This window comes from Amphibalanus amphitrite, unplaced genomic scaffold (assembly GCF_019059575.1).
Source record: "Amphibalanus amphitrite isolate SeventyFive unplaced genomic scaffold, NRLGWU_Aamphi_draft 001259F_arrow, whole genome shotgun sequence".
In the NCBI taxonomy this organism is placed as follows: Eukaryota; Metazoa; Arthropoda; class Thecostraca; order Balanomorpha; family Balanidae; genus Amphibalanus; species Amphibalanus amphitrite.
The window spans coordinates 13,854-27,476 of NW_024882752.1; the positions used below are offsets into that span (position 1 = coordinate 13,854).

Consider the following 13,623-nt stretch of genomic DNA (forward strand, 5'->3'; position numbering starts at 1 on the left):
CATTTAAAACATATTGTCATTTATTCGCACATGAAATGATCATAAAAAGGCAACAAACAAAAATGATACAACAGCGGAACTGCGATAAAACTTACGGAGCGCTCGAGTCATTCAATCATAGTACACCTCATTTACAGACGGTCACATGAACTCTGCCAGTCACAGTACATCTTTCACATGCACGGGCCCCTTCCACATTCACAGGACCCCTTCCACAGTCGCATGATCCCGCCTCATACTGTCACAGTTTCACCCCCCAAGACCAGACACTCGGGCTCGCCGCCGAGCCGGGCCGACCGCTCAGGAATGTGAACAGTGCGAGCCGGCCGGCACCCCTGCACAGCGGCGATAGCTGCTCTCTCTCAGATCAATATATCACAGAAGGGAAGACCTTACAGCGCGGCGCGGTGCGACCAGACCCGGCCGGAGGGTGTACTGGGTGTCCAGGGTGTTAGACGGTCTGAGTGGACATACAGCGGCTAGGCAGGCCTTCAGGCAGCGACTTCACCTCTATCCCACCCTAGAAGGCTGTGATAGCTGGACCTGGTTGCCCGGACACCTAGCCGACCGACCCTGGCTGCACCGTCACCGACAGTTACACCGAACGGCCTCTCAAATACAGCGCAGCTCACTAACATAGTGTGACGTCACAGTCACACAATAGCGCAGATCCTGGCAGCTCAACTCACTACGACGGCGACACGGTGTGGCGTCAGTAGGACGTCATCATCAGACGTTAGAACATTTAACACAACCAGTCTGCGGCAGTTACTAAGACAGCACAATTATGCACCTGATACCGTTTGCCCCCCCCCCCCACTCTAACAGGCGGTCAGTTGTAGCCGGTAAGTTCACCATCAGTTCAACATTTATAACCACGTGGCCCTGACGTGCCTGACGTTGGGGCCCAGAGGGGTAGATCCACGGTGAGAATGACTGAATAGCGTCCAAGAGAGAGAGGCGATCCGGTCGGGCTCTGCCTTTGGACGGCGACGGCAGGTGGCAAAATCAGAAGGGAGATAGTTCAACGCAGGAACACCAGCAGGGCAGCTTAACACCAGCAGTGGGGTGGCTCCAGCAGCTGTATCTAGCCGTTAGGAGCCGGAAGCACAGAGCATGCATGATAAGTCCCGCAACAGTGCCCTTTACTGTAGTGTAGAGAGGACCAGCGGCCGCCCGACAATGACCATCACCGGTGCACTCGGTCTGTCAGGCCTCCGGCTGGAGAGGTCTCAGATCAGCGTTTCGACCATATTCAGTAGTCCGCAGACCGGGGACGGGCGACACTCGTTTATCAGTAGGGACTTAAGATGCCGACCTCTTGACTCCCTCAGTTGAGTACCACACCGATATCGGTGGTGGCCCACAGTTCGTCGACAGAGTTCCAGACTGACCAATCGCACTGGCCACTCCTTCCCTACCACCGACCGGCACCAGTAGCTGCTCTACCTTTGGACACCTGGCCGGTCACAGGGCCACCTCCAGCGCCACTGGAGTCCTGACTCCTCCCCGCCGCAGTGCCCCTCGACTTACCAGTCCACACACGAGCGGGTCGTCTGTCCCTTGGCAGCATGTATCACCACATACCGGCTCGCCCGAGCCGTTTCAGACCGCTCGCTCTTGGCCCTCTCAGGCCGGTGGCTGGAAGTTGGCGTCCGTCTCCACGCCGTGCGCGAAGATGAGCACCAGACCGGGCTCGAGGATCATGTCCTCGTTCATGTGCTGGTTCTCGCAGGCCATCACGATGACGGCCTGCTTGCCGGGAATGCGGCGGCACACGTAGTTTTCGTAGTGACGCCGGTTCGCCTGGCGCGTCTCCAGTGTAGACAGACCTGAAACCGAAGACACAGATGGTGGGTTAGTACTGAAGGGGGATCTCCTGGGGATGGGTGGACGATGGCTTGGACGGTATTGCAGGCGAGAAAGGCGAATGATGCTCTTCGGTGTCATAAACGAAATGTCATCATCAGCAGTATAGTACACCATGAATGGCATTTAGTGAGCACCGCTAGCGGTCTGAGGCCGTTCGTCGCCGATCCCCTTCCAACAGTATCCAGAGAGGGGAAAGATAGGAAGGGAAAGAGTGAGAGGGAGAGGAAAGGGAATAGGAAGAGGGAGAGGGAGAGGGCAGGAAGATGAAGGAACAGAGAGGAGGAGAGCTAGGAGGGAGAGGAAGAGGAAAGGAAAAAGAAAAAAGTAAGAGAGCGAGATATTGGAGAGGATATGGCGAAATAGTCTTACCGGTGGGCCAGCGTCGTTCGTGCGAGTTGTCCATCAGGTCCTCGATAATGTGCGGCGGAGAGCCGGACTCGCACAGCGCCCGCTGGATCACCACCTGGATAATAGATGGCATAAATAAGTCATAGGTGGTGCGTACAAATACCATTAAACATGTCCACTTAGACGCTTTTCTGTCATGTAATTTTACATCACAGCGAGCTGAAGCTGTATTCACTACTAAATTCTGAGCCAGCACAGCCGCAATTAACCGAGAAGAGCCCAACTGCAAACAGTCCATGACCGCCTGTAGCTTATCACAGCTCGTAGAGCAGCAAGAAGTACCCACTATTCCGCTCGAGTACCCGCTCCATACCTTAAGGACCGCGTCTGGTGTGGAGATCATGCCTCCCCAGCGGGTGACCCGGGCGCGTGGCAGGGACGCCGACCACCGGACCACCTCGTCCTGCTCCATACGGTCAGCCAGGGTGCGCATACGCGGGTCGCTGCCACGCATCGCGTGCATAAACTCCTGCCGAGCGGGGAGAGAGGAGGGCCCAGTGTCAGCAACACCACAAAGGGAAAGAGACAGTGTAACGGTAACAAAGCGGAATGGAAATTGCGTAGGCGTACACAACAGAAACGCTATGGGAGAAATATGTAACGATGTGCACTACAGTAGCACAACGAGAAACAACACATCAGTATCACAAGAGCACTGCGTGACAAATAATGTCCCGCAAAAACATTAGGGGATGATCAGAAGACTACAGAACCATAGGCGACGGAACGGGGAGGGCACCGGGGCACCGTGCCCCCCTTTGATTTTGGCATTTTAACATTATTTAACATTAGCCCTATGGGCGTTGCAGGGAAAGAATGGGACCAAAAGTCGGAAGTGCCCCCCTTAATTGAGGGTGTTCCGCCGCTACTGTACAGAACAGCACATACAAACAGAAACACCCACGAGTAGACTACAACAGAAGACAGTTAGCCATGGAGCTGCAACAGCCCGCACAGCAAGAACACAGGCAGGGAGACTGCAATGGCCCACGCAACAATAACTTGAGCAATGGAACTGCAACAATACACACCAGTATAACGCCTTTTGGGGCGACTAACGGAGCGAGCGAGAGGGTGGGCATTGCACGTGCGAAATTGTGAGGGGGTACCTCCAACTGACTTGTGCACGGCACCCTACTAACCGGTTTCTACCGACGTGCCAAATTTGGGCACAATCGGCCCAGCCGTTCTCGAGATCTGGAAGCGGCACCCTGCACGTGCGCACGTGCAAAATGGGTCCCAACTGACTTGTGGACGGCACCCTACTAACCGGTCCCTAACTGTGTACCGAATTTGAGCGCAATCGGTCGAGCCGTTCTCGAGATCTGGAAACGACCCCTGCACGTGCGCACGTGCAGCAGCACCCTAACTCTGGCACATGGATATGCAGTACCTAGTGGGTGCCTACCTACATGCCAACTTTCAGCGCAATCGGCCAAGTAGTTACCGAGATATTGCAACAATTACAAAACGGACACCTCTTCGTTTTGCACGTGGCACGTGCATAAGGGGTCACCCACATGCATCAGGAATAGTCCAATACTTGGTAGAAGGAATGAAGCTACCCTACAAAAATTACCGCGTGTAAATCGGTCAAGTGGTTGCTGAGATATAAGCCTCGCAAAAGCGTGACCACGGCCGGCCGGCCGCTCATACTCAGAAATTTCCGTTAATCTAAGGAAAGACTACGCTCGCTTCGCTCGCTCCGTAAAGACAGTATCACCACTCTCTGGAGATCATCTCTGGAGACTGCAACTCATACACCAGTATAACGCCTTTTGGGGCGACTAACGGAGCGAGCGACAGGGTGGGCCTTGCACGTGCGAGATTGCGAGGGGTACCCCCAACTGACTTGTGCACGGCACCCTACTAACCGGTCTCTAGCGATGTGCCAAATTTCAGCACAATCGGCCCAGCCGTTCTCGAGATCTGGAAGCGGCACCCTGCACGTGCGCACGTGCAGAGTGGGTCCCAACTGACTTGTGCACGGCACCCTACTAACCGGTCCCTAACTGTGTACCAAATTTGAGCGCAATCGGTCGAGCCGTTTTCGAGATCTGGAAACGACCCCTGCACGTGCGCACGTGCAGCAGCGCCCCAATTCTGGCACATGGATATGCAGTGCCTAGTGGGTGCCTACCTACATGCCAACTTTCAGCGCAATCGGCCAAGTAGTTACCGAGATATTGCAACAATTACAAAACGGACATCTCTTCGTTTTGCACGTGGCACGTGCATAAGGGGTCACCCACATGCATCAGGAATAGTCCAATACTTGGTAGAAGGAATGAAGCTACCCTACAAAAATTACCGCGTGTAAATCGGTCAAGTGGTTGCTGAGATATAAGCCTCGCAAAAGCGTGACCACGGCCGGCCGGCCGGCCGGCCGGCCGGCCGGCCGGCCGCTCATACTCAGAAATTTCCGTTAATCTAAGGAAAGACTACGCTCGCTTCGCTCGCTCCGTAAACACCATGAAATGGAAACTGAAAGAGCACAAGACGAACAGCAGTAGCATATGGGGATGGATACCGCTACAACACAAAAACACACCACCATCACACTAGACTGGAAATTGCAACGATATGTACAGCCCTCTGCAAACTGCGTGGTAGGTATTCTTTTTTCGACAAAAATGAGAATAACGGGAATACTATGCTGTCGGTCATTCGGAAATCGTAACAGCAAGACGCGCTAGACCCCACCCCTTAGATTGGCATCATCACCGTATTCATTTTTCATCTAGTTCGGCAACTAAACCCAAAAGTTTATATTTGCCCCCAAAACAAACTTTGGCATTTTGTTGCCACACAAGGCGTATATTTTGTTTATTGATAGACCTAATCGAAGGAGTGGAGCATGGCGCATCTATTTGCAGTGAGTTCCGACCGACTGATAACATAGCCTTTGAGTTATTATCGGTTTTGTCGAAAAAAGAATACCTACCACGCAGTCTGCAGAGGGCTGTACATACCACATCAAACAGCGGCAAGAGCGGATAGTAAAAAAAAAAAAACTGTCCCCGTCCGTGCTCCCGGCGCGTCCCACCTTGACGAGGTTGAGCTCGCGGTTGAGCTGGCCGATCTGAAACTTGTTGTCGGCCAGCTCCTGCTGCAGGGTGGCCACTGTCTCGTTCTGTCGCTCCACAAGCGCCCGCAGCTCGCGCACACAGTTGTGCTCCTGGTGGGGTGGAGGCGAGGGTCAAATAATGATGAGTTTATGGGTTAAATAAGATGACACATCAGGTTTAAGGGTAAATCAAAGGTCATCGTAAGCCAGGTCACCGCTTAAGGACATTAGTAATTAAATTCGGGATCAGGTCAAATGCAGTCGTGAGACGAGTGGCCAAAGGAAAGGTCACCTGCAATCATCAACGAAGTCACGCATCAAGTCACGTTTAGCTTTGATTAACTGCTGTGATCCATACCGACTCATCAATCGTCACGCGCCCCTGCCCCGAGTCGTCTCCTACCTTGACCTCGTCCATGGGCACGACCATGCCGCAGCCCTGTTCGCACTGGACGGGCCGCTTGGGGTTGTGTTCGCACTCCTTGAGGTGGCTCTCCAGCCGATCGAGGTTGATGACCACCGTACAGCCGTACTGCTGGTTGTCGCACACGATCAGCAGCCTGGAGGAGACAGATCAGATCAGTCAGCGGGGACAGCAGGTTAGCACGGGTCAGTCGTCGTGAGAACGACTCATAGCTCGGTTTACCAAGGTCCAAGAATGGGCAGTTCAGCACTTCAGGTAGTTCAGGGTACTAAGTTCAGTTCTGGGCAGTGTTCTGGGCAGTTCAACTGGGTAGTTACTAGCTTCAGCCCTTAATCGCTACGGACCATCAGCATCTCCCTCTCCCGTCATGCAGGAATCAAAGGGCAGCCCGACGACCCTCCCGCCGACCAGTGGTCAAAAAGAGGCTGTCAGCCGCTCCTAAGAGTGCGGTAGCCGCTCAACAGGGGTCAAAAGATGACAGTCAACCGCTCAGCATGGCGTCACACCGCCACGCTTGTCTCACCTGGCGAGCAGGTTGCGCAGTATGCGCGGCACCGGTTTCAGCTGGGCGGCCGTGATCTCCTGCCGGTCCACGGGACAAATCTGCTGCCGTGACAACCACTCGGTGATGCAGCCCCGGCAGAAGGCGTGCTCGCATGCCGGAGCCTGCGGGAGGGAGACATGGGGGTCAGAGGGGAGGTGGGGGCAGGCGGCACAGTGGGCGAAAACCATTCCGCGGCGACGAAATCCAAAAGGTTCAAAAGTAATTTGTTCAGCAATACCTGACACAATTTCCCAATAGGCAATAAGCCATGAAAATTAGCATGAGAATGCTAAAAAAGAATTTGCAAATACTCAGGTAGGTTAACTTCACAGTAAAAAATATGCTACCTCAGCAATTGTAGTATTGAAGTATTGAAGCTAGGCATTGAAGTTCCACGACATGGACTATGACTCTTACTTCATATTTCCCGACCAAGCTTCCATCAACAGTTGACCTGTTCCCTTGTCCTGACCTGCAGATTCTACAGGTGTCCTACCTGAACGGGGTCCTCGAGGACCGACGAACAGATGGGACAGATGAGCTCTTCATCCACCGGCCCCTCGAATCGGTTACTGTCGATACCCATCACTGAGGCTGTGAGGGGCTGGAACAATGAATGGAGTCGTTATCGGAGTGGTAGAGGTGCGTGCCCGTGGCAAAGTCGGTGGGCGGGCGACAGGGGGCTTATGATACCATTTCCCTAGCTGCTGAGTGGCTGGAACAATAAAGGGGCATGAGCACAAGGCAACATATGCACAAATTGATTATACCTCATCACCATTTCTTTGTACAGTAGTACTAGACATAAAGCATTTTAATCAGTAACTTCAAATGTCCAGAATATCATGACGTCTTTCAGGTGGTCGAGTACTCGTAGACAGGATGGAACCATTCTCTAAACCTGATGGCACAAGGTTCGAAGGTTCGAGAGCAGCAAGTCATTGACCCACACACGTAGCTGCATGGGGCACACTTGTGTAGGTCTATACTTTCACAAGTATAGGTGCCGCTGGTAGTCGACGAGAGTGTCACACTGCATGGTAGTAGTTATAACAGAGACATTGAACCGATTGCTTATCGATTGCCTATGAACAAACTGAAAACGCAGCATAGTTTGAAGGTAGAGCCCTCAAGATCCCCCCCCCCCTTCAGTGCACCGTGCATTCCCGGTCGCTCTGAAGTGTGCGAACAGTAGTGCAGGCATATGGCATGAGATCGAAAAAGCGGACATGCAGCAACTGCAGGCACCGAAAGAATATCGCGACACGAAAAAATGAATATCGATACAGTACTCCCGGTCCCCGGACTCCCCGTCCAGTAGTGAGAGCCCATGTCTGTCGTTAAAGTCAGGCACTGGACATACCCCGTAACCCCATGCTGCTCTGCATGGCTCGCAGGTCAACGGGGAGTACTGGCTCAAGTTCAAAATCCGCACCAAGCCTTCAAACAGAGCCGAGAAATCCGCACCTAAGCAGACTGGGATAAAACAAAATCCGTATCGAACACAAAAAGACCAGTCTAAATCCGCACTAACCTCAGTTAATAATATGAGCCGCATGCCTACCATCTCCATAGTACGGAAATGGAAACGAAAAAATACGCACCACATGAGGAAAGCAGGTGATGCCAATGCAAGAACCATGTTCAGTACCTGCCCCTGGCGATCCATCCAGCGTGATTATTGTGCGATGTAACATGGTTAACCCAATAGCATGGATGAAGTATTTACTGGATTGGCAACTCTCCCTCGATTCGCGACCAAATATCGCAGTGCGCATGCGCCAACTCCAGATAGGACGCCGGTGTTTGGCGGCTATGCGTTCCAATGATGGGACGGGGTGGTTGGGTGGTTTTTGAGCAGTTTATCTTCGAAGTTCAACTCATAAAGGATAACGGCACTGTTTTTCATGATCTTTATGTGTTGATAAGCATTTAGCGTCAACATCTTAACCCTCGCCGGCCGACGGGGAGGGGGGCGGGTCACTCAGGCGTCGCCCCACCCTGACGGTTTTTTCGCGATTGATCGGATTGCGCTGGGGATAAAGAGCTGAAACTTGGAACACCAGGCCTTTGATTCAAGCCGGACCTTGTGACATCAACCACATTTTCAGGTCATGTCAGGTCACTGACCTATGACGTCATACGTAAACCTCTGCCGTCCTGCACGGTCCTAAAATAGTTCAATGCTGCAACTTATCAACGCCCTCAGTGCCAGACGATTTTCACTTGAAGATGAAACTTAGCAGGGCTGCAGAAGTGCAGAGTCGATGGATTTTCGATGACTCCGACTCCGACTTCTACTCCCACTCCGGGCAGATCTGTCGACTCCGACCGACTTCAACTTCGACGCCGACTCTGCAGCCTTGCCAGGTCTGCGGAGTCTGTGGATTTTCGGCGGCTAGACTCCGGTTCGCAAAATCGACTCCGACTCCGGCTCCGGCTCCGGTCAGGACTGTCGACTTCGACCGACTCCGACTCCGCAGCCCTGCTCCCAAGACCTCTTCACTTGTATATATTGAATTCACAGGACCTCACCATTATAAGCCTCTAAGTCAGTGCGGGGAACTATGGAAACTGTTATTTTGGCGCCGAAAATGATCTAAGACTAGGTATCTCGCATGCGAATCGCATGAAATCGTAACTATATGTACGCTCCGTGCGAGGTACGATGTTTAACTTTTGCATTATCTATTTAACCTTGCGTGACGTCAACAAGGTAATCAAAGTTCTTCGTCAATTACTCCCTATCAAATCGAGTTAGCGGGTCGCGAAAGTCATCACTGGACTCAGGAAGACCTATTGAATCGAATAAAAGGTATGCAATACAGCCTCCTTCAACCAACTTCCTGACCCAAGTGACTTTGATCTGACCTTGACCTAATGTCAACACCCGATTTGACCTTAAGTACCCACTAAGCAAAGAATATAGCATTCGACGTGCCTAAGTAAGAAGAGCCCGTCAGTGCCGAAATCGCGGCTCCGAGATTGTTTTTTTTTTTTAGCGAAGTGATTTGTTGCTTTGTTTGTTTTGTTGGGTTAGGCACTTTCGGTCTGACCATTTCAGAGCTGGAACGATTATAGGAATTAGGGGGGGGGGGGGACATTGGTCTTGGCAGGCACTCTAGTGAGTCACCGGGGCTGAGCCCATCCGAATGCACGGGTCGATCAGCCCCCCCCCCCCCCCACACACACACACTACTCACTACATCCGGCTACGGGTGTGCTCCAGTGGACGGCTGTCCGCATGGGATTAAGTTGCCCGTCCAGCCTGGATCAGGGGGTTGAGGCGTGGAGGAATAGGATTTGACTATCCTGAGGATGGAAAAGATGGAACAGTGTGTTTTCAAAAGATGGCGATGAGTGCATTTTACGCCGGCATAAGAGCCTGGCGACTGCACACGCATGTCCTCTACCGAGGCAAAATGTCTTACCCCAATGCTCCGATTACTTTGTTGAGGACAAATATGGACTTACTGGACGTTTCCGACACCATAACTTCGTTTTAACACACCGCACCCAGCCGTTCAATCCCTAAATTCGATTGAGCTTGGCCCGCAGTTTACGATAGGGTTTAGCGCCCAACCCTCCGCCGTCCTATCTCACCAAGCTTCACCACTCCGCCGCTAGATGGCCAGCCGTGGTCGCTTACATCAAAGGCGCCGACGGAGAGTTGCCGATCCAGGAATCTCTAATCCATGCCCAATAGTGTCGACGCTGCCATCTAGCTAAATGGCTATACAATCTAGTGATGCCCCAGTTATAAAAATAAAAATATGAACGGCTAAATGAGGGACCGGCACCTCGCTTCAGGTAACAACAATGTGTCCTCAACTGCCCAGGCAGTACGTTTCGACTTTCGTGTTGTAACAGTGCAAACTTGCTGCCGGATACAGCCAACAGCGTGGAAACATGAGTCGGGCTGTATCATCCCTCCCCCGTCCCATGCCACCCTAAGCCTCGGAAGTCGGAAGGGGGCGTGAACATACGTCTTTGTGATTTAAGCATTAGCATCTGACTGGGGAGCCAGTTTCAGTAATTAACCTGCGTGCCAGTGATTTCAGCTAACCTCTGCCTGGGTCACAGCGAGGGCTGACCCACATGATTGATGAGACCACCAGCACTGGCATATTCCAACCTGACTACAGCACACTCATTTAGAAGAGACAACACACTGAATTACATGTCAACAGTCAAAGCTCCAGCAATGTTTTTTATATTCCTCATCTATCTTGTCTGGTCTGCCAGGCCTGTCAGTTACCAAGCCAGCTCTGCAAATGCACCAGATCCACAGCAGCTGAACAAGCCCACACCCACCCTGAGCCCAATCTCACCAGTGCAAAAAAAAAAAAAATTGGCAGCACTGGCCGGATGTTACGGCACTGATATCAAAGATATCTCTTTATTTGCCTCCAAGCTAATCTTGCCCAATTATTTTGATAGTGTGAAGGATCATAAATCTCGCCTGAAAGAATGAATAAATGAATGCTGAATAGTTTTGAATGTTACCAAATGTGGTAAATTCACATTTACGGCATTTGGTAAGATTGAACCAGATCTCATCCAAACTGCCATACTTTGCAGGCTGGGACATACCTTCAACTTGCAAGACTGCTCGTAGGTATGGTTGTAACTAATTGGCGACTACTGGCTGGTGGGAACAGTTGCCTGTCACAGCCACTTGAACTTTGAACTCAGCTGAAAGGGACAGAAAGAACAGGTGAGTCACAGTGGTCATCAGCAATGATCGTCATCATGTGTATCAACAATCAACATCAATATTTAAACTGCCCCACTGCAATAGAGAAATTCTGGCATCCATAGCAGGCATCACTCTGGTTATGCTTCACTTACTTACTTAACTCAACTTACAAAGTACACACTTTGGATTGGTCAGAGGCCTTTAGAAACATTTCAAGTTGAGCTCCTCATGCGTCTGACTATTTGTATACGTGAGGGGTGTCATGTGCGAGACGTGCCCAGTGGGCGTAAAGCCAGAGCTATGTTCGCCCCCCGTTTCTTTGTCAGCAGCCTGCGAGCATGCTGCTACTTCTTGGCCCTCATTGGTCGCATTCAAGTGGTTTATTCGTTAGACCAAGTCACCAACGAATCCGATAGGCCAAGAAGCGCCAGCAATAACTTCCTTATATGGGGAAAACTGACAGCACGCTGATATAAGAACAGAGACAGAATAGAGCTCAGTTTTTGAAATGGTTCAGGGTGGTGTTTCACGGGATGCTGCTACCACGCTGCTATCAAATTGCGCGAGCTGACGTCACACTTGTAGTAGTGTTGGAGCAATGGGCCTGTTGATGTTTCCATGGAAACCCAATTTGACACGTGTAAAAGCAGCGTGCTGCTATCACCGGTGAAACAGGGCCCAGGGTGTCAGAGATGACACCCTGAACATAGGTGTTCGTTAAAAAGGTGCTGGTGCTTGCCAAACTGATCAGTTGATTGTCAATATGCTAAAATTACGAAAAAAAACAACTCAACCTCAGGACTGGGACCTGAAACTGAAACCACATAGACATTGATATGCCCAGCCACCATGCACATTGCACAATTCATTATTCACTTATGTCACTATGACCAAGCAAAATAAAAATGCTTAGGCAGGTATTCGACCAGATCAAAATAAGCAGATAATACACAGGAATACAAATAGGACAAATTGAAAGGTATATGGAAAATAATTAAAATTCACTGTCAGCCAACCCTCTCTCGAAAAATATTTTGATATATTCATGTGTCTGAATGTCTGAATGCGTTGACAAAAGTGGTTTGTAGGTCAACCGTTTATGTCTTGTTTTATTATTTCGCTTGCAGTTCACTTGTTGAATAAGCGCATTCGTTCATCTTCCCTTTTTAAAAAAATCGACAATCCTTTCAAAGTATATAGGACTAATTTTCGATACTTTAGAAGAAAACAACCTTTCGGGTGCCGCTCATCCCTCGATCATTTGCAAAACTGCAATATCTGCAATGGCCAACTTGTTTGATTATTCCAATTGCAGCATTTCGCAGCATCTATAGAACATGATCATCTAAGGAAACATCAACAACGGCGGACAACAACAAATGGCAACGACTGATACGGAACCGGACGGTTGCCGGACGTTTGGACAAGAATGGACGTGAGCAGCTTGATTTCTAATTTGTTTTGAATTCAAGATAAAACCAGGCTTTTTAAAAACCCTCAAACAACAACACCAGCAGGCAGCAGGTGGGGTAGGGCTAGGCGATAGAATAGACGTTGAATGTTGGTCCTTCTTTTTGCTGTGCAACTAACAGCAAAACTGTGACCTGTGGGCAGTGGGCTAAGGCCTAAGTGGGCAACTTTTGTGTTTAAAAAATACCTAGGCACGCATATATCAGTAGGTATCATCTTGATGGCCGATCTTAAAGGGACCCTCCCACCTTCAAAAAAGTTTATGAATTGGCATGAAAGTGATGTCGCTCGGTTCAGAAAGAGCGAAAACGAATATCTACCAAATTTCACCGAAAAATATTCACCGGTTTTCAAGATATTAGACTTCTACTTTTGTTTACTTTTTGGGATCTCCGCTGTTCCTAGCGACTTTATTTGAAAGTGCGGCATTTGTTGCGCGCAAAGCAGCATATACCACCGCGTGCTACAAAACGTTTTAGTCAAACATTTAAAAATCGTTAGATATCTGCGCTGACGTCACACATTCAGAGGGGTATTCCTATGCATTAGCCCCTCTGAATCAAAATGCTGCAATATTGAAATTCAATATTTCCGATTTAAGGCATTTCTCGATGTTGTGAGTGCCGAAACCGGTAATTGTAAGCCAGGGACCCCATTTTGGCTATCTCAACTCAAATCTAATGTTAAGGTGGGAGGGTCCCTTTAAGCTTAGATCAACTTTGTCAATGTTCAAACTGACATACATATAAGCCATGCTCAAGCTTCACCCAACACCAAGTCAAAATATCTCATTTTGATTTCAAAGACCTCAGCAAGACAATGTAGTTGGGTACCTACCTATGGGTCTGTTCCAGCGCCTCCAGAAACCTCCAGAAGGCTCCAGAAAGCTCTAGAAACCTCCAGAGAGCGTTCCAGCGCCTCCAGAAAGCTCCAGAAAGCTCTCGCCAAAGCTCCAGAAACCTCCAGTAGCCTCCAGAGAGTTGGGAGGTCCAAATTTCTCTGGAGGCTCTGGTCTACAATTATGGCGCACATGTGACAATCACGAATGTAAACAAAGGACTTTTGACTGATTATTTTACAACTTGAATGCAAAGAAAATCTCATTGCTATAATTTTGTTAATCTTTCTTAATAAAATTG

General features: G+C 50.1%; 2 protein-coding genes across 6 annotated transcripts in view; one reads left to right on the top strand and one right to left on the bottom strand.

The window, feature by feature from the left end:
- Positions 1 to 2: 2 nt before the first annotated feature.
- On the bottom strand, positions 3 to 12,096 carry LOC122371565 (E3 ubiquitin-protein ligase NRDP1-like). 5 transcript variants are annotated; one of them, XM_043347980.1, is made up of 9 exons: positions 12,031 to 12,096; positions 10,909 to 11,010; positions 6,812 to 6,919; positions 6,295 to 6,437; positions 5,751 to 5,907; positions 5,327 to 5,458; positions 2,594 to 2,749; positions 2,242 to 2,335; positions 3 to 1,832 (listed from the first exon to the last, which is right to left on the bottom strand). In XM_043347980.1, the coding sequence occupies exons 3-9, from the start codon at positions 6,899 to 6,901 to the stop codon at positions 1,630 to 1,632; spliced, it is 975 nt and encodes a 324-aa protein (XP_043203915.1). In that variant the 5' UTR covers positions 6,902 to 6,919; positions 10,909 to 11,010; positions 12,031 to 12,096; the 3' UTR covers positions 3 to 1,629. The 5 variants fall into 5 exon arrangements, with proteins under 5 accessions (XP_043203915.1, XP_043203917.1, XP_043203916.1 ...); XM_043347982.1 differs by having other exon boundaries at positions 12,060 to 12,080; XM_043347981.1 differs by having other exon boundaries at positions 12,020 to 12,075.
- A 290-nt stretch (positions 12,097 to 12,386) lies between these two features.
- Positions 12,387 to 13,623, top strand: part of LOC122371566 (ATP-binding cassette sub-family A member 2-like) — a 54,153-nt gene continuing 52,916 nt past the window's right edge. Inside the window, exon 1 of the mRNA XM_043347985.1 lies at positions 12,387 to 12,538. The gene's annotated coding sequence lies outside the window, so the exon portion shown is untranslated. The remainder of the gene's footprint in view (positions 12,539 to 13,623) is intronic.